Source organism: Bufo bufo, chromosome 8, assembly GCF_905171765.1.
Source record: "Bufo bufo chromosome 8, aBufBuf1.1, whole genome shotgun sequence".
Taxonomy (NCBI): Eukaryota; Metazoa; Chordata; class Amphibia; order Anura; family Bufonidae; genus Bufo; species Bufo bufo.
Genome location: NC_053396.1, coordinates 190937977 through 190959148, shown reverse-complemented (window position 1 = coordinate 190959148; position 21172 = coordinate 190937977). Strand labels below are relative to the sequence as shown.

At 46.0% G+C, this 21172-nt stretch overlaps 1 protein-coding gene across 3 annotated transcripts in view; it reads left to right on the top strand.

The window, feature by feature from the left end:
- Positions 1-1873: 1873 nt before the first annotated feature.
- MAP4K1 (mitogen-activated protein kinase kinase kinase kinase 1) overlaps positions 1874-21172 on the top strand; it is an 89397-nt gene continuing 70098 nt past the window's right edge. Inside the window, exon 1 of one of the 3 annotated variants that reach the window (XM_040442841.1) lies at positions 1874-2164. In XM_040442841.1, coding sequence (XP_040298775.1) covers positions 2063-2164 — 102 coding nt within the window. In that variant the 5' untranslated portion in view covers positions 1874-2062. The remainder of the gene's footprint in view (positions 2165-21172) is intronic. The other 2 variants (XM_040442840.1, XM_040442842.1) reach the window with 2 other exon arrangements.

The window sequence follows — 21172 nt, the reverse complement described above, 5'->3', positions numbered from 1 at the left end:
TGGGTGCAATCTTACCAACATTTCCATCCTAAATCATGGCGAATTTGTAAATACTGCTCCTGTTCTGCCCAAAAATGTCTCTTATCTATGGAATGGGTCTCTCTCTGGAAGACCAAGTGACAAAAGCACATAGGCTGTCACTAGTATTGCACCCAGCCTTATTCACAAGGGCTCATGCACACGACTGCATGTATTTTGCGGTCCGCAAAACACGGATCCACAAAAAATACGTATGATGTCCATCCGTATTGCATCCGTATTTTTTTGCGGATCCATTGTAACAATGCCTATCCTTGTCTGTAAAATGGACAAGAATAGGACATGTTATATCTTTTTTTGCGGAACGGCCATGTGGACATACGGAAACAGAATGCACACGGAGTCCTTTCCAGTTTTTTTTGCTGACCCATTTAAGTGAATGGTTCTGCATAGGGACCTAAAAAAACAAAAACAAATGGACACGGAAAAAAAATATGTTCTTGCGCATGAGCCTTTATTCCTCCCTTTTCAGATTCCAGTTCATGGAACTGTCCTTTGGAAGAGGGGTCTGTTGGAAGGTACAGTACAGACCAAAAGTTTGGACACACCTTCTCATTCAAAGAGTTTTCTTTATTTTCATGACTAGATTCACACTGAAGGCATCAAAACTATGAATTAACACATGTGGAATTATATACATAACAAACAAGTGTGAAACAACTGAACATATGTCATATTCTAGGTTCTTCAAAGTAGCCATCTTTTGCTTTGATTACTGCTTTGCACACTCTTGGCATTCTCTTGATGAGCTTCAAGAGGTAGTCCCCTGAAATGGTTTTTTACTTCACAGGTGTGCCCTGTCAGGTTTAATAAGTGGGATTTCTTGCCTTATAAATGGGGTTGGGACCATCAGTTGCGTTGAGGAGAAGTCAGGTGGATACACAGCTGATAGTCCTACTGAATAGACTGTTAGAATTTGTATTATGGCAAGAAAAAAGCAGCTAAGTAAAGAAAAACGAGTGGCCATCGTTACTTTAAGAAGTGAAGGTCAGTCAGTCAGCAGAAAAATTGGGAAAACTTTGAAAGTAAGGGCTATTTGACCATGAAGGAGAGTGATGGGGTGCTGCGCCAGATGACCTGGCCTCCACAGTCACCGGACCTGAACCCAATCGAGATGGTTTGGGGTTAGCTGGACCGCAGAGTAAAGGCAAAAGGGCCAACAAGTGCTAAGCATCTCTGGGAACTCCTTCAAGACTGTTGGAAGACCATTTCAGGGGACTACCTCTTGAAGCTCATCAAGAGAATGCCAAGAGTGTGCAAAGCAGTAATCAAAGCAAAAGGTGGCTACTTTGAGGAACCTAGAATATGACATATTTTCAGTTGTTTCACACTTGTTTGTTATGTATATAATTCCACATGTGTTAATTCATAGTTTTGATGCCTTCATAGTCATGAAAATAAAGAAAACTCTTTGAATGACAAAGTGTGTCCAAACTTTTGGTCTGTACTGTATGTGGGTGATACCAACTTGCTCTACAGGGTGTTGCTAAACTTTGAAGATAGCTGGGGCACCATCTAGCACTGTGCTGTGCTATCTCCAGCTGTCCCATTAAGATGGGGAATGGGACCCCTCTTGTCAGGATCGATGGGGGTCCCGTGGTCAGATCCATTGGATATGGGATACCTTGTAGTAACCGTAATACCTCTATAAAGTGCTATTAAAACATGCACATTGAGCTCACTACCTATGAAAAACCACAGATAACATCAGTACCAAGTGACAAACTCAACCCTGCTACATCTATATTTGTCACACCATTGTGCACAACTCTACCCATAGACGTGCACATTTCTTGCACACAGCTACGCCTTCCTCTGCCTCTGCTATTCCTCTTCTCTGTACGGGTATTCATCACTGTGTGAAACTACTAGAGCTCTGCAAGATGTGTCTAGGGAGCAGATGGTGATACAAGACCGAACTTTCAGGAAACTGCAGGGACTCGTGTCGGCCAATCGTAGTGCACAGCGCTCGGGCACCCACTGACTGCTGCCGGTGACACTCGCACATTGTTAAGTGTGCAGAATGGATGTGCAGGGTCGACTGGATATTTCCAATCGAGACCCCCAGGATGTGTACGAGCTGATACACCGGCTGGGTAGCGGGAGCTATGGGGAAGTTTATAAGGTAGGTAATGGTAGCCGTATGGGTGCAAGGATCTCTGCAGCTGCTGGATGGAGTTAATACTGCTTTTGGTTCCCAACTTGTGTCTCTATTGTGACACTACAACCCCCAGCATGCCCTGACTGTCAGCAAATATCATGTCTTATATAGTATGTTGTATATATTATTGTATAGTTCTGGACTTATTGAAGGACACATCTGACACGTTTCATCTCCGACCTGAAATGGCTGATAACAGGGAACAATATAATGTATTTAATCACAAGGCCAATGGATGTAAAAAGGACTTTAGGTTTTATGTTTCTTTTAGAAGACAGAAGGTATTTATGTAATCTTTCCCTTTGAGGGTTCGTTCAGATCTCCGTTCTGGCGGAGGAACAGACTGCCGGAGTACACCGTATCGGGTTGATGGAGAAATCCCGCTACTGGAGTATACAACAGAGATGTGAACCTAGCCTTAAGTGGTCACTTCTGCAATGGGAACAGGAATTGGCATCCCCTGATGTCTGGATCAATGGGGGTCCCGGTGGTCCGACTCTTAGGCTAGGAGTCTTTGGTGACAGCTGGTTGCTTTTGGTAAAATCACACCAATACCATTGCCCTTGTGCAATTTTGTTGATTCCCTATGGAGCAAGAAATCTTTGCATGAGCTGCAAGAATTCCAACATGGTCAGAAGAAAACTTGCAATCATTGCAAGTTGTCAGCGACTCAGGTCACGTGCAAGTTATGATAATGTTGTAATGTCCGAGCGCTTAATGTCACTTGGATATTCAGTGGATATCCCATAAAAGTTGGTTGTCAGAAATCCGGTTGAAATGACAAGGGGTCTAAACTTCACAAGTGAGTGTATGAAATTTACAAGGACTCTCACTTAACAAGGGGTTGTATGAATTTTAGAAAAGGGTGTATGATCTTTTCAAAGAGTGTAAGCTTCACAAGGGAGTGTATGTACTGTACAAGGGAGTGTATGAACATTACAAGGGGCTCTATGAACTTTACAGGAGGGGGTATGTACTGTACAAGGGAGTGTATGAACCTTACAAGGGGGTGTATGAACTTTACAAGGGGAAGTATGTACTTTACAAGGGGGTGTATGAACTTTACAATGGGGTGTATGAACTTTACAAGGGAGTGTATGAACCTTACAAGAGGGTGTATGAACCTTACAAGGGGGTGTATGTACTGTACAAGGGAGTGTATGAACATTACAAGGGGGTGTATGAACATTACAAGGGAGTGTATGAACATTACAAGGGGGTGTATGATTTCTGCAAGGAGTCTAGCATGACAATGGAGTGTATGAACTTTACAAGGTAGTGTATAAACTCAACAAAAGATGTAATATAATAAAAGGATGTATGATCTTTACAAGGAGGTGTGTGAACTGTGCAAGAGGTCTAACATAACAAGGGGATATAAGGACTTTACAATGGGTCTAAGCATCACAAAGGAGTGTATGAACTTTACAATGGGGTGTATGAACTTTACAATGGGGTGTATGAACTCACCAAGAGGTCTAACAAAGGGATGTGTGATCTTTACAAGGGGCCCAGGCTTCACAAGGGAGCATATGGATTGTATGAGAGGCCTAAACTTTATCAGTGTATAATATAACAAGCAGATAGGCTTCACAAGGGAAAATTCAAGAGGTGTATGAACTTTACAAGGAGGTCTACCTTAAGTAGTGGGTGTATGAACTTTGCAAAGGTTGCAAGAGTTTTACACAGTGGTGTATGAACTTTACAAGGAGTCTAGTCTGTTTCATTTTGGATCTATATACCCAATGTTTCAATTTTTAGCAGTTCCGCCATACCCCATTTCAAGAAAAAATAAACTGCCAGGCCTGTTGGTCCCTGGGTAAAAAACTGTGTCCAATATATTGAACTTGGCAAATTTCTGCTTCTGTTTGGACTATTTGTCTAGGCAAATTGTTTTGGTAAAAACACATTATTTATGTTTCAGTCTGAGAGTATTTTGTATGTGTGTGTATATACAGTCGTGGCCAAAAGTTTTGAGAATGACACAAATATTAGTTTTCACAAAGTCTGCTGCTAAACTGCTTTTAGATCTTTGTTTCAGTTGTTTCTGTGATGTAGTGAAATATAATTACACGCACTTCATACGTTTCAAAGGCTTTTATCGACAATTACATGACATTTATGCAAAGAGTCAGTATTTGCAGTGTTGGCCCTTCTTTTTCAGGACCTCTGCAATTCGACTGGGCATGCTCTCAATCAACTTCTGGGCCAATTCCTGACTGATAGCAACCCATTCTTTCATAATCACTTCTTGGAGTTTGTCAGAATTAGTGGGTTTTTGTTTGTCCACCCGCCTCTTGAGGATTGACCACAAGTTCTCAATGGGATTAAGATCTGGGGAGTTTCCAGGCCATGGACCCAAAATGTCAACGTTTTGGTCCCCGAGCCACTTAGTTATCACTTTTGCCTTATGGCACGGTGCTCCATCGTGCTGGAAAATGCATTGTTCTTCACCAAACTGTTGTTGGATTGTTGGAAGAAGTTGCTGTTGGAGGGTGTTTTGGTACCATTCTTTATTCATGGCTGTGTTTTTGGGCAAAATTGTGAGTGAGCCCACTCCCTTGGATGAGAAGTAACCCCACACATGAATGGTCTCAGGATGCTTTACTGTTGGCATGACACAGGACTGATGGTAGCACTCACCTTTTCTTCTCCGGACGAGCCTTTTTCCAGATGCCCCAAACAATCGGAAAGAGGCTTCATCGGAGAATATGACTTTGCCCCAGTCCTCAGCAGTCCATTCACCATACTTTCGGCAGAAGATCAATCTGTCCCTGATGTTTTTTTTGCAGAGAAGTGGCTTCTTTGCTGCCCTTCTTGACACCAGGCCATCTTCCAAAAGTCTTCGCCTCACTGTGCGTGCAGATGCGCTCACACCTGCCTGCTGCCATTCCTGAGCAAGCTCTGCACTGGTGGCACTCCGATCCCGCAGCTGAATCCTCTTTAGGAGACGATCCTGGCGCTTGCTGGACTTTCTTGGACGCCCTGAAGCCTTCTTAACAAGAATTGAACCTCTTTCCTTGAAGTTCTTGATGATCCTATAAATTGTTGATTGAGGTGCAATCTTAGTAGCCACAATATCCTTGCCTGTGAAGCCATTTTTATGCAACGCAATGATGGCTGCACGCGTTTCTTTGCAGGTCACCATGGTTAACAATGGAAGAACAATGATTTCAAGCATCACCCTCCTTTTAACATGTCAAGTCTGCCATTTTAACCCAATCAGCCTGACATAATGATCTCCAGCCTTGTGCTCGTCAACATTCTCACCTGAGTTAACAAGACGATTACTGAAATGATCTCAGCAGGTCCTTTAATGACAGCAATAAAATGCAGTGGAAAGTTTTTTTTGGGATTAAGTTAATTTTCATGGCAAAGAAGGACTATGCAATTCATCTGATCACTCTTCATAACATTCTGGAGTAGATGCAAATTGCTATTATAAAAACTTAAGCAGCAACTTTTCCAATTTCCAATATTTATGTAATTCTCAAAACCTTTGGCCACGACTGTATATACACTCACCTAAAGAATTATTAGGAACACCATACTAATACGGTTTTGGACCCCCTTTTGCTTTCAGAACTGCCTTAATTCTACGTGGCATTGATTGCACAAGGTGCTGATAGCATTCTTTAGAAATGTTGGCCCATATTGATAGGATAGCATCTTGCAGTTGATGGAGATTTGAGGGATGCACATCCAGGGCACGAAGCTCCCGTTCCACCACATCCCAAAGATGCTCTATTGGATTGAGATCTGGTGACTGTGGGGGCCATTTTAGTACAGTGAACTCATTGTCATGTTCAAGAAACCAATTTGAAATGATTTGAGCTTTGTGACATGGTGCATTATCCTGCTGGAAGTAGCTATCAGAGGATGGATGCATGTTTTCATTCTGTTTACGCCAAATTCGGACTCTACCATTTGAATGTCTCAACAGAAATCGAGACTCATCAGACCAGGCAACATTTTTCCAGTCTTCAACAGTCCAATTTTGGTGAGCTCGTGCAAATTGTAGCCTCTTTTTCCTATTTGTAGTGGAGATGAGTGGTACCCGGTGGGGTCTTCTGCTGTTGTAGCCCATCTGCCTCAAGGTTGTGCGTGTTGTGGCTTCACAAATGCTTTGCTGCATACCTCGGTTGTAACGAGTGGTTATTTCAGTCAACGTTGCTCTTCTATCAGCTTGAATCAGTCGGCCCATTCTCCTCTGACCTCTAGCATCCACAAGGCATTTTTGCCCACAGGACTGCCGCATACTGGATGTTTTTCCCTTTTCACACCATTCTTTGTAAACCCTAGAAATGGTTGTGCGTGAAAATCCCAGAGCAGATTGTGAAATACTCAGACCGGCCCGTCTGGCACCAACAACCATGCCACGCTCAAAATTGCTTAAATCACCTTTCTTTCCTATTCTGACATTCAGTTTGGAGTTCAGGAGATTGTCTTGACCAGGAGCACCCCCCTAAATGCATTGAAGCAACTGCCATGTGATTGGTTGACTAGATAATTGCATTAATGAGAAATAGAACAGGTGTTCCTAATAATTCTTTAGGTGAGTGTATATGTATATATATATATATATATATATATATATAGTCACTATTTGCTACATTGTATACTTACATTGTATTGAAATATTGGTGTTATGTTTTTCAGTCTAAGGGCTTATTCACACGACTGTATGAATGAGTCCACATCCGTTCCGCAATTTTGCGGAACAAGTGCGGACCCATTCATTTCAATGGGGACACAAAAGATGTGCACAGCACGCTGTGTGCTCTCCTTATCCGTAGATCCGTTTTGCGGCCCCGCAAAAAAAGATAGAGCATGTCCTATTCTTGTTCGCAATTGCAGACAAGAATAGGCATTTTCTATGATTGTGGCGGCCATGTGCGGTCCGCAAATTGCAGAACGCACACGGGCCGCTATCCATGTTTTGCGGACCCACAATTTGCGGACTGCAAAACACTACGGTCGTGTGAATGCGCCCTAAGTAAAAGATGTTGGTGGCATACCAGAAGGAAATGTCACCTATGTCTAATCAGGGTCAAACTGCAGTCAATGGCCGTCCTCCTGTATCCACCCCCTATAATACAGTGAGCTTCTAATAATCTGGCACTTGATATTCTGGAAAACGTTTTTAGCACAGAACAGCATGGGAACCTGACATTTCTCAGTACCAGAGGCAGAAGAATGATCCAACAGAACCAGTTGTGATAAGAGACAAAGTAATAGCAGCATCCTTTATCTAATATTTTATTTCGGGCTGACTTTATACTCTCAACTCATGTAGTGATATGCCGGGGCATCTGATAATCCAGAAAATGCCAGAAATACAGTATATTTTTTGTTTTTGATTGGAGCGGTCTTGGAGTTAGTGCTCGGACTTGTAGTTCCTTACAGCTAGAGGACTCTATGCCATGTAGCAGTGTTCTTCAGTGAACATAACAGGTTTGGTGAGAAGCGTTATGGGTGTGACATTTCTGTCTCTGTCCACAAAGCCTCAGCTTACTGTTATTTTCCTGCATTTTACACAGTGGATCCATCATTCGTCAGAGGAAGACCTCAGTGACATTAGTTGTCCCCACCCTGATGTCACCGGGGGCTGCAGGTGGTCACACTCTATCAACTAGGTTGCAATATTCAGGCCACCTGCTGACTGTGATACTTGCTTTCCCCCCGGCCATGCTGCGTTTTGTGGCTTCCTGTTCTTGTGCATGACACAGGTGCATATAGCATCCTCTCGGCTTCCTGTAAAACACTGTGCGCGCTCTGCCACGCTTTCTCATGGTAATTAATTCAACGCTGGATGCAGTCATTCAAGGTCCAGACCTTGCATCTCAACATGTCCTGTTTTTATTGAGTTTTTCACTTCAAACGGTTAAAGAAAGTACATTACAGTTTGATTTGCTACATTTCAAAATGTCCACTGGCCCAGAGCATGACTGCCATCAAATGCACTTTTCTTTAATGTTAAAAAGTTTTATAAAGTCCAAAAAGTTTTACTTCTTGTCTTAAAACTTTATAAAGTAAAATAACTTCCCTTCTCTAAGGAGTTGATGGGTGGCTTGCATGCATCCCCTTTACAGTCGGTTCACATTTCTGCTGCAAATCCGCGGTGAATCGGCAGCAAAATACGCACGTGCAACGGATTTCAGCATTGATTTGGCCTTCCACTTTCCAAGTGATTGTCCATATTGCCTCCTTTGCTGGCTGGATTCATTTTTCCATCACATTATACACTGCTCATATCCAGGGGTTATGACCACCGTGCAATCAAGCAATGGTGGTCGTGCTTGCACACTATAGGAAAAAGGGCCGGTCTCTCTGGTGGCCGAGACCATGGGAGCGCACTTAGGCGCGCAGCTGCTCCCATCCCAACACACGCCGGGTAGATATCACAAAGGCCCCGCCTCCCGGCGGTGTGCGCTGGTGCGGACACACAATCAGAATTGAGGGCGTGTCAAAGACTCACGCCCTCTGACTCGGCGAGCGCACAGATGACACTCCCAGGAGGCAGCGCATGCGCACTCATGTAACGGATAACCCGATCCGTGGCGAGGATCAAAAGCCTAGTACTGATGTGGTTCAAAAGAAAAGGACCCGCCGGAGGAATACACTCAATCATGTTGTAGGCTTATAGCAGCAGACAGATATCTGCATACTCCTTAAATTAAATCAAATGAAATACAAAGTTAACAAATCCTACCATTCTATTGGTAAGTACATCGCCAGTTCAGACCCCCTGTGCATCAGAAGGGAAGCCAAAAGAGGGAATTAGATTATATGGTAAATCAGATGAATGTGTACACGCACAATGTGATAAAATAATATTTGAGCACCATCCACAAATGATGTTCCTTGAGATGTAAAAAAACACCCCCTACCAGTACAAGATGGTATTGGCATATGTGGGGAGGTGACAGATGGAACATTGTACTGACATGATGAATACATGATCGTCCCATATCTTTAGATCACAATAACACCCATCATATTGTGTCACTATATGAAACAGGCCTATGAGATTGCCTCATTTAGTCCTTTCGGATGAACAGTCTGCAACTTAAAAATCCACATTGCTTTCTTGCGGAGCAACGGTATATCAACGTCCCCACCTCGGATGGCTCTTCTAATATGTTCAATCCCCTGTACCTTCAACACATTAGGATTGCCATCATGAACATCACACACATGACGTGCCACGGACGTATCACGTTGATTTCGAATGTCCAAAAGATGTTTGCCAATTCTTCTCCTCAACTCACGTTTGGTTTTACCTACATATTGTAGGCCGCACCGGCAGGTAATAAGGTACACATAATTAATGGTGGCATTAGAAAGTACAATCAGTCCCGCAAAAAATAAGCCCTCATACAGCTATGTGATCGGAAATATAAAAAAGTTATGGCTCACGGAAAATAGGGAAGAAAAATGAAAACGCAAAAACGAAAGAACCTCCGTTATCCTAAGGGTTAATTCAGCAAAGTCTCTTTCTGCCATAAGCGTGCACAGTACCTTGCTGGCTGATTCCAATGTACGGCCTTGCAGATTCCAGACCTTCTGGCTTCTTTTTCTTTGGAGTACTTTTGATAAAGTAGCTTCCTTAGCCGTAGATATGAATGTTCCCGAGATCAAGCTTGGCTCTGAGAAGCATGCACAAGTAGGTCTTCACTGTAGCACAGCTGGACTCTATACTCAATAAGCAGGGGTGGGCCCAGGTGCATTTCCTAAGAACCTAAAGGGATGAGACAAGGTTAACCCTAAACAGTCCATACAGTGCTATTAAGTATACAAATACAGTAAATCACAACATTTCATTAAGCAACATAACATTACAGCAGTTTACAGTGACCCTGTTCTGGGGTACTGCATATCCTGAAGATAGGTCATCAGTTTTAAACACTCGGACAACCCCTTTAACGCTTCTCAAAGCCTAAAAATTTTAAACTGCAGGTAACCATTTTCCTGCTCCATCTCAATTGCTTTGAGGTCTACATTTTCACTGTTCAGAAGAGCTACCCTTAAAGGGGTTATCCAGGATTTTCATATCAATGGCCTATTTTCAGGATGGGTCATGAGTATCTGATCGGTCAGGGTCTGACTCCTGGCACCCCCACTGAACAACTGTTTGAGGCAGACACGGCGCTCTGGTTAGCACTGTGGCCTCTTCCTAGCGAATGGGCCTGGGCTGCAATACCTATGCTTGGTATGCTGTGAGGAGGCCACAGTGCTCCTTCTTCAAACAGCTCTTCAGGGGAGGTGCCTGGTGTTGGACCCCCCACTGATCAGATATTGATGCCCTATCCGGAGAATAGGTCATCAGTATGAAATACTCTGAAAACCCCTTTAACATTTAAGCTGTGAGGAACTCTGTGGCCTCCTGAAACAACTGCTCCGAGGGGGTGCCAGGAGGGTGCCTGAGGATAGGTCGTTCAATATCAAACACCCAGAGAACCCCTTTAACAAGTTATCATTTTCCCTTTTATTCTCATTCCGACTGCCCAGACTCCTCATGGAGATTTGTGAGGTCTATAGAAGAGCTCGACTGGATGAGACGTCCATGACCTGCTCCTCTCTCTGGCCCCTTAATGGCCCTCAGTCAATGTGGGGATACAAAACCACAGATAAGAAGACACGGCCTTTTCTGATTGCTGTCTCTGGGGTAACAATTAAAATACAGAACTTTTAACAAATGTAATGATGGGTGTAGTAGTACGTGCTGAGCTGTTCGCTTTTGCATCACTACATTCATTATTTTTCCATTGACGTAGATGTATGTATTAGGGCTCCTAATGTGAAAGGTGGAGCACATGAGCACAGCTCCTATGCCGGTGCCATCACTGTGACATACAGTTAACACGTTAAAGGACCATTAATATTTCCATGAAGGTTAAGTAGTAGTCTGTGAAGGAGGTGGTAAGTAGTGTTCATTATATAAATGTCAAAAAATATGATTGTCAGAGTCAGCTCTGTAAGAGTGAAATCAGTGGATGTGTCGAGGAGGAGGTATGGCCAGCTCAATGGTGATAAATGAGTTTCCCCTACATAGTTTGTCATGTTGAGAGGAGGATATCTTGTGACCGATGAAGAGAATACACTGACTTGTATCACAGTGCCACTTTGGACAATCCTTTTTATTAGAAGGTTTCACCAACGAAAAGCTGTGACCAGCAGAAACCTTGCAACAAGTGTTCAGTTTCCCTGCAGTGCCACCACAGAGGAGATAAAGACTGTATCCTATGAAAACAATGGTCCAGTCCTCCAGAAAGAAAGATGCTCTTTATAGTTGATCTCCACTTGGCTAATAGTTGTAGGACGACCCTCAGGTGAATGGGTCTGAGCTACAGCCACTAAAATTGTGTAGAATAGTTTCACTTAGACTGGGCTAGCAATGTGACTAAAGGGGTTTTCCAAAAGTTTTATACCAATGACCTGTCCTCAGGATAGGTCATCATTAGAGATGAGCGAATTTTTCAAAAACTCGATTCGGCCGGTTCGCAGAATTTTGGGGAAAAATTCGGTTCAATTTGAATTTATTCGTGGTGAATCGCTGCAGAGAGCCTTTATAGTGGTGTAGAACACTGTGCCTTGCAGTAACACGCATAGGGAGTCTGCTGTGGTAGTGAAAAAATACTGTGAGTCAGTATGACACGCAGATGACAGACGTCACTCTTAGAATCGCTGCACACTTCACTTATTTGGGCAGCCACAGGGCCAAAACTGACCAAATAACTCAAGTATGAACTCAGCCTTACAGGTCGATGTTAGCGCCAAGAAGAAGCACACTCCTTTTACACCGTCGTCAGCGGATTCCACATAGATGTCTACAGAACCTGTTCTATTAAATGCTTATACAAGTAGAGCCCCCCGACAGAGTGGAGAGGGTGTCAGCAGTAAGTTGTGTTGACGTCACATTACTTTGCCCTTCCTCTGATCTGTCAGAACAATAACCCCCAAGAAACAGATCCTGTCTGTTGAGCATCCTCCTTCACTTGGTCAGCATTTGGTCAGTAATCCATCAGTATTGCTAATGCCAAAAAAACTGGAGTGGATCCAAAACAGAGATGACACGTGAATGGAATATTTGCATGTCTTCTGTGTTTTGTACCCACTCCTGCTTTTGGATACCAAATCACAAGTCAATTCTGATGGGACCATACAGGCCTTACAGCTGCTACACAGACATGATCTGTTGTGCATCTAATTTTTCCTTCCTTCTGACAGATCAGAAGAAGGGTCAAATAAATGATGATGTCAGCCAGGCCAAAAGGCAAAATAGTGGCCCACTCATGAAGTGGGGAGGGTGGGAACAGCATGAGAAGTCCACAAAGTGGCCCTATGACATAGTTGTGAAGTGGAAGCTGCATGAGGAGACCATAGAGTGGACCAATGACAGAGTCTGGAGGTGGCAGCAGCATCAGGAGGAGGCCACAGAGTGGCACAATGACAGTGATGAGGTGGCGGCAGCATCAGGAGGCCAGAGTGGCAAGGTGACATAGTGTGGTGGTGGCAGCAGCATGAGGAGACCACAGAGTGGCATGGTGACATAGTATGGAGGTGGCAACAGCATGAGGAGACCACAGAGTGGCATGGTGACATAGTGTGGAGGTGGCAGCAGCATGAGGAGACCACAGAGTGGCAAGGTGACATAGTGTGGAGGTGTCAGCAGCATGAGCAGACCACAGAGTGGCAAGGTGACATAGTGTGGAGGTGGCAGCAGCATGAGGAGGCCACAGAGTGGCACAATGACAATGTAAAGGTGGCAGCAGCAGAATCAGGAGGCCAGAGAGTGGCACAATGACAAAGTGTGGAGGTGGCGGCAGCATCAGGAGGAGGCCACAGAGTGGCACAATAACAGTGTGGAGGTAGTGGCAGCAGCATGAGGAGACCACAAAGTGGCAAGGTGACATAGTGTGGAGGTGGCAGCAGCATCAGGAGGCCACAGTGTGGCACAATGACAGTGTGGAGGTGGCAGCAGCATCAGGAGGCCACAGAGTGGCAAATTACAGAGCGTGGATGTGGCGGCAGCAATAGGAGGAGGCCACAGAGTGGCACAATGACAGTGTGGAGGTGGCGGCAGCAGCATCAGGAGGCCACAGAGTGGCAAATTACAGAGTGTGGAGGTGGCGGCAGCATCATGAGGAGGCCACAGAGTAGCACAATGACAGTGTGGAGGTGGCGGCAGCAGCATCAGGAGGCCACAGAGTGGCAAGGTAACATAGTGTGGAGGTGGCAGCAGCATGAGGAGACCACAGAGTGACCCAGTGACAGAGTGGGGAGGTGGGTGGCAATACCAGTACCAGCTGAAGATGGAGGGTGAAAGAAGAAGCACTTGGCATCAGATGGGTTGCAGCATCAGAATAGTAGCTGAGGCAGGTAGCCAGAAGAAACCGATCTCTTTTGTCAGTGTGTTGGTGTGGCACCATGGATGATCTAGTCTGATGCATCAGGCATTGCTGATCCACGCCTGATTCATCTTGACAAAGGTCAGTCTATCCACATTTTGGGTGGACAGGCGAGTTCTTGGGGTAACTATGGCCCCCGCCGCACTAAATAACCGCTCTGATGCCACACTACTGGCTGGGCAGGACAGCTTTTCCAGGGCAAACTCTGCTAGTTGCGGCCACAAATCCAGTTTGGCTGCTCAGTAGTCCAGCGGATCTTCAATGTGGGGTGGCAGGGTACTGTCCAAGTATGCCACCACCTACTGGTTCAGGTCCTGCTCCAGGTCTAGCTGCTGCTGCTGGTGAGTAGTTTCTTCACTAGGCGGGTGAAAAAAGCTGCTCATCAGCGACTCTAGACTCAAGTTGCTGCTGATGGAGCTGGAACTGCTCCTACCCCCCACCCTGCCACAGCAGCCATGGCAGAGGAACGTGAGCGCAAAGGGCCCCTCGGCCAGACTTGCACTGGCACTGGCTGACATTGAAGTTACACAGGGGAGTACTCCTGTCCGCTTGGATCATCAAGAAATCGTTTATGGCCTTTCTCTGTTCATATAGTCGGTTCAACATATGGAGGGTGGAATTCCAATGGGTGGAAACATCGCATATCAGCCTATGTTGGGGGATGCCGTTCTGCCTCTGCAGCTCAAGGAGGGTGTGCTTTGTGTTGTACGAGTGGTTGAAGTGCATGCAAAGTTTCCTGGCAATTTTTAGGATGTCTTGAAGATGGGTGGAAGACTTCAGTAACCGCTTGACAGTCAGATTGAACACGTGTGCCATGCAGGGCGCATGGGTCAGCCCTCCTTGATGCGGCGCCGACACCATGTTCTTTCCGTTGTCGGTCACCATGGTTCCGATTTTTAGTTGTCGAGGAGAAAGACAGGATTCGATTTCTTGATGGACACGGAGCAGTTCCTCCCCTGTGTGACTCTGTTCACCAATGCAAACGAGGTGCAGAACAGTGTGACACAACCGTGCCCCGAACATGTGGTATGCTGGAGGGGCAATATGAATTATCCCTGCAGTGGAGGCTGAGGACATGGTGGAGGATGAGGAGGCAGAGGCGGACATTGCCGCAGGACCAGCGCCGTGAGAACGTGGAGGAGGAAGCGGTGTCACCTGGCCAAGTTGCTGGTGTTGCTGTTTAGGAACCACATTCACCCAGTGGGCCATAAAGGACAAGTATTGTCCCTGACCGTAGTTACAGCTCCACACGTCGGCGCTGGCAGACACTGACATGCTCAAGAACTGGCCCACCTTCTGTTCTACATGTGTGTGCAGGGCTGGTACTGCCTATCAGTTCAAGCCATCAGTTCTCTGAAAGGTGCAGAGTCCACCACTTGGAAAGGGAGGGACTGCAGCACCAGCAACTTGGACAGGAGCACATTCAGCTTCTGCGCTGTTAGATGAGTGCACGCATATTGTTGTCTCTAGGCAATCGCTTCGGTGATCGATTGCTGGAAGATGAGGAGCAGGAGCATCAGGACCAGCAGATGATGGGAAGGACAGACGGCTCCCTTCGGCTGAGGTGGTGGAGCCTTGACTGCCTGAAACCGGGTGCGTGCCTCTGGGTGATGCAGCGGTTGCTACAGCAGGCTGGACCACCACATCGGAGCCACGGTTCTCCCAGGCCACTTTATGGTGACCCTGCATATGTTGACGCAGGGCCATGGTGCCAACATTGGCACCCTGGCCACGCTTTACCTTCTGCCCACAGATTCTACATATGGCCATGTTCACGTCCTCCGGCTGCTTAAAAAAAACCTGGTACACCGCCGAGTAGGTCATTTTACCCAAAACAGTACGCACTGACTGACTGCTACCGCCGCTGCTTCCGTGAACCCCGTGCACCACTACTTTCCGTACAGGTAAATTCCTGCGAAGCGGGTGGTCTACCCTGGGCACATTTTGCTCCCGACCTCTCACTGCTGCCACCCTGCTGACTCCCGGCCACGCTAGCGACTTGCTGGCTCCGCCGCTGCCTCACGGGCAAGCTGCCACCCTCTTCTCCCGATGATGAAGCCCCTTCGTCACCCGGCTCCCAAGTGCGATCAGCTACATCATCATCATTGAGTACTGTCTACATGTCACTGATGTCCTCCTCAACCATCTCTGGGTCAAGAGCCTCACCGCTCACAACACCAGCTCCCACTCCACTCTCCTCATCACTACTTGCCCGCCTAGTAGAGGAAGCGGCAGATGTCTCCTCCACATCTTGGCTTGCCAGTAGCGTCTGACTGTCCTCTAGTAGCTCGTCCTCACTATATAGTGGGGCTGAGCCCACAGCATATAATACTTCTCTGGCTGAGGGAACAGAAAAGGACAGAGGCAGGTTGAGGACAGGTGAGGGCACAGGGCCTGCTCTCAGGCCATGCCAACTAAGGGTTGTGTCTGACGAACCCACTTATTTTTGGCTGGGGGTGTCTGATGTCACTTGGGACGAAGTGGTTGATCGAGTCAACCATTCAAGAACCGCTGGGTTGCTGGTCAAGACACGACCGCTAAATGACACCGGGAGCTCAGGCCTCTCGCTGCGACTCCTGCTGCTACGCCCCCTTACTCTGCTGCGACCTGTGCCTGCACCAGAAATATTTAGGCCTCTGCCACTCTCCTGTGCAGGGCCTGGCAGTTCTTTGTCTGACATACTGTTACATCAAATAAATAAATAAAAAGGAAATTAAAACACCCAAAAAAAGTCTGTAATTTTCTAACTTAACCACACAACGGCTAATAAGCACCTTTTTCCCACTAATACAAGCCCAAAAATGCTTTAGAACATATAACTGCACTGCACAAGGGCAAATAAGACGTAGAAATATTTCCTTGTAATAAACCCTGTTAATGCCTGTAGAAAACAGCAAACAGCACCCCAATAAGAACGGTTTGCTGGAATTACAGAGCTGTATAAAGGCAATTTGCATCCCCAGTCAGTGCAGCAAGGTGTAATAGGATTGTTCCTATTACCCAGGCTGTAACCTCCCCTACTGAACCCTGTTCTACATAAACGCTGTGTAGTTTTTTTAGCACAATAAAGTCTTTCTTAGCACTGTCCCTAGAGCCTGCAGACGTCTCTCCCTGCACTAAGTACACTGGTAAATGGCAGAATCTAAGATGGCTGAGGCTATTTAAAGGGCTGTGACATCACAGGGCTGGCTGGCTGCTGATTGGCTGCATGCATGGCATTATGGGTGATCCCGCCTTCCCAGAGTTCATTGCTCCATGTCCTCACACATGCAGCAGCCATTTTAGGAAAAAATGTGATTCGTTACCGCTAAGCGTGAGGAAATTCGGATTCGAATCGGTGCGAATCTAATTCCACTTCATCAACTTCGATTCGCTCATCTCTAGTCATCATTATCTGATTGGTAGGGGTCTGACTCCCGGCCACCCTTGGCAATCATCAGTTTGCAGAGGCTGTGGCACTCCAGGGAATGCTGCGGCTTCTTCCTAGGCCTGTGACGTCACCTTCTTTGGTCACATGGCCTAGGTGTAGCTCAGTCCTATTCACGTAAATGGACGTGGGCTGCGATACCAAGTACAGCCGCTGTACAATATACGGCGCTGGACTTGCTAAGCTTTGAGCGGGCGGCGGCCTCTTCAAACACCTGATTGGTGGAGGAGTCAGGTGTCAGTCATCAGGATAAATGACCCCTTTAACATTTAACAAGCCCATTGGGTTGCCATAGGGTCTATGCAGCAGAAGGTGGTAAAATCGACCTATACTTCTGAAGCTCAGCAGCTAGCAAAGGGAAACCAATTCTCACTTTCTTTATGGAAGGGAGAACCCAATTGTTATGGTGCCCCTTAGTTAGGCTGGGTTCATACGAGCGTGTCCGGATTGGTTCCGGATGCGTCCCGGTGTGTTGCGGCAAACCCGCGCGAGTAGGAATGCAATTGCAGTCAGTTTTGACTGCGATTCCGTTCCGATGTTCAGTTTTTATCGTGCGTGTGCAATGTGTTTTGCACGCGCGTGATAAAAAACCAACTGTGGTACCCAGACCCGAACTTCTTCACAGAAGTTCAGGTTTGGGTTCGGTGTTGTGTAGATGTTATTATTTTCCCTTATAACATGGTTATAAGGGAAAATAATAGCATTCTGAAAACAGAATGCTTAGTAGGTGGTCAGTTGAGGGTTAAAAAAAATAAAAAAAATTAACTCACCTTCTCCTGTTGTTCGCGTAGTTCTCCCGGTCTTTAGTTCTTTAAAAGATAAACTATGGGCTAAAGGACCTTTGGTGACGTCAGATCACATGCTCCAATCACATGGTCCATCACCGCGGTGATGGACCATGTGATTGGAGCATGTGATCTGACGTCACCAAAGGTCCTTTAGCCCATAGTTCATCTTTTGAGAAGTAAAGAAGAGACCGGGACTTACGCGAACAAACGGAGAAGGTGAGTTAATTTTTTTTATTTTTTTTAACCCTCAACTGATCACTTACTATGCATTCTGTTTTCAGAATGCTATTATTTTCCCTTATAACCATGTTATAAGGGAAAATAATACAGTGAATAGACTGTCACCTAGCAACCATGCGTGAAAATCGCACAGCATCCGCACTTGCTTGCGGATGCTTGCGATTTTCACGCAACCCCATTCACTTCTATGGGGCCTGCGTTGCGTGAAAAACGCAGAATATAGAGCATGCTGCGATTTTCACGCAACGCACAAGTGACGCGTGAAAATCACCGCTCATCTGAACAGCCCCATAGAAATGAATGGGTCAGGATTCAGTGCGGGTGCAATACGTTCACCTACCGCATTGCACCCGCGCGGAAATCTCGCCCGTGTGAACGCAGCCTTACTGTCTTCGTCAGTCTCATAGACGGCGCGTATGCTTCACCGCTGCTCCATTCATAATGCTACTTGTGCAGTGAGGAGGAACGTGGAGTCCCGCCAGTGGATGGGTAATAAATGTCGTCCGTAGGAAAGCCATTTAATAGAGCGGAGACTTGGCATGTCTGTGCACAGATAGAGCATTGATAACAATAGACATTGGGGGTCATTTACTAAGACCGCCGGTCTTAGATTCCACCCGACGTAAGATTCAGGTAATTTATGATAAGGTGCCCATGCGCCTAGCGTGAAAACGACTCCAGCCCCTGGCTGAAGTTGTTTTTCGACAACATTTACCCCTGTTTCTAGGAGTAAATGTTAGTAAATTTGCTTCAGCACGCTCCTTCTTCTCCCACGTTTTGTCCAGCTGCTGAACAGAGAGTAAAACCGGCCGTGCGACTAAATAGAAAAAAAAGAAGAAAGGACCTGCGACAATTTTTATGAGTAAAATAGTCGCAATTCCTCAAATAAATGACCCCCATTGTGTAATGTGTCATTCAACCTGTGGTGGCGTCACGAGGGCATTGAACACTGGCTGCTGTATTCCTCTACTCACTGGAGCTTCCAGCAGCTGGATCCTCTGTGCTCAGCTTATCTTTAGTGGCAATCCTTCTAACAAAATGAGATTAGCAGGTTTGCCCTTTAAAATAATCTACAGCTATTTAACCTCCCCCCTTGAAACTTTCACTTCCGTTCAGTTGTGATTATTTTTGTGCTTCATTATGTATTTTTGAACTTTTTTGTTCCTTTTTAAAAAAAAAAAATACAGAAACTATTTGCATTTTCTATATTGATGTGAATGTTGCTGGAGGAGAATTAGGTTTAGAGCTCATGCACGCAGCCGTTGCCTGGCCGTGGCCGTATTGCAGGCCTCATACAGGGGGTCCGCAATACACCGGCATCGGTCGTGTGCACCCCGCACCACGGATCGCGGACCCATTCACTTCAACGGGTCCGCAATCACGGAGATGCGGAACGGAGGCACAGATCGGAAGCACTACGGATTGCTTCCGTGGGTTTTCTGTCCGTGCCTCCGCACCGCAAAAAAGTAGTACATGCACTACTTTTTTACGGTGCGGACGGTCTGATGCGGATCGCGGACCTCATTCAAGTGAATGGGTCCACGATCTGCATGCGGCTGCCCCACGATCGGTGCCCATGCATTGCGGACCGCAAATTGCGGTCCGCAATGCATGGGCCCGTCCAACACATGAGCCCTTACTTTGGTTCAGCTCTGTATCTATGTGCTAATATAATGATCTGTGACATCGGGTCTGCAGGCAGCAGATGTCAAACTTAGAATTCTTGGTAGAGCTGCATTATATCTTCACTAATTGTTCAGTTCATAGTGTTAAAAAAATCTCTCGTTGGTACTTGGAAACCATCAGCATGCAGGTTACCTAATCCTATCAAATCGGATATTCTGATTTTGCTTCTCTATTTTGGTATTGTTAGTTCCTAATCGTGCCCTGACACACATACCTGTACCCACTGATGACTGCCTTAGTACCATAACATGCTAATGAGAATTTTTGGATGTATCAGGTGTTAATGAACATTGTGGCTGAAGATTTTGAAGCCAGAATCAGGTATAGATCGTAGCAGGAAAGTACTAATGGCAGATTCAACTTCTCCACTTTTTTCACTCCACTCCTCGTTTTGGCTTCAAAAACTCCATTAAAAAAACCTGCTTGGTCGATCTGCATTGTTAATGGCCGTATGGTATTTGGAGTGCCACGTGGCCATTAACAATGCAGACCACCTAAACAGTGCAGTCTCATTAGTTTAACAAGAGCCCGCTGCGGCTCATGCGACTGCGCAGTTCTCAACTGCAGAGTGGCCATGTCGCAACCACGACATGACAATGCCATGTGGTCATACTTTTTCCGAGCCAGCAATATCAGATGAGTCGGGGTCAGACACCCAGGAACAATGCTGGGTCAACTCTGCTCATCAACTCCAGCAGCGGAACTAACAGCTCCATCTATTGTGTAGTGGACGGGGTTGGTTACTGTAGAGCTGCTCTGAGCTACTGCACCACAGCTGATCGGTGAGGGTGCAGAGTGTTGGGCCCATGCCGATCAGATTTGGTGGCCTATCTTGTGTCATGGTGTACTCCTTCAGGCCGTTGCTCCCTGGGATCAGTGCAGTGGAATTATAGTATTGAAGACACAGAAGAGTTAAAAGTAAGAAAGTCATTTTTTTTTTACTGCAACATAGAAAGTGAAATACATACAGTAGCAATTCTTCTCTAGCACTAGGAATATGGAGGCAGGCTGGATGGCTGCAATTCCACACTTATGTGATACTAGCCTAGTCGTTGTTTGGTGATGGGTGGCTTGGCAGTAGTCCCTCACCTTACAGCAGTGTCTGTAGATGCAGAAGTAGCGTTTCTCGCTGCTGTCTGCAATCTCAAGTCTTTACTTGAGGACAACTGGAGAAGTTCTCTCTGGAGAATTTGGTTACAGGAGCAGGAGCTCAGCAGGTTGCCTCCTCTCTTTTCTAAGGTTACTCAGGAACCCTCCCTCTTGGCAGGGAGCAGGAGCAGCCCACTCCTACCAAGAGGGGAGAAACAGGGTGGTTAACCCTGCTGCTTGCCAACCTTTGCCAACCATTCCTTGCTGGGAACTACAGCCAGAAACAAACAATAAAATACATAATTCACCACAATATACAATTTGTAGTACC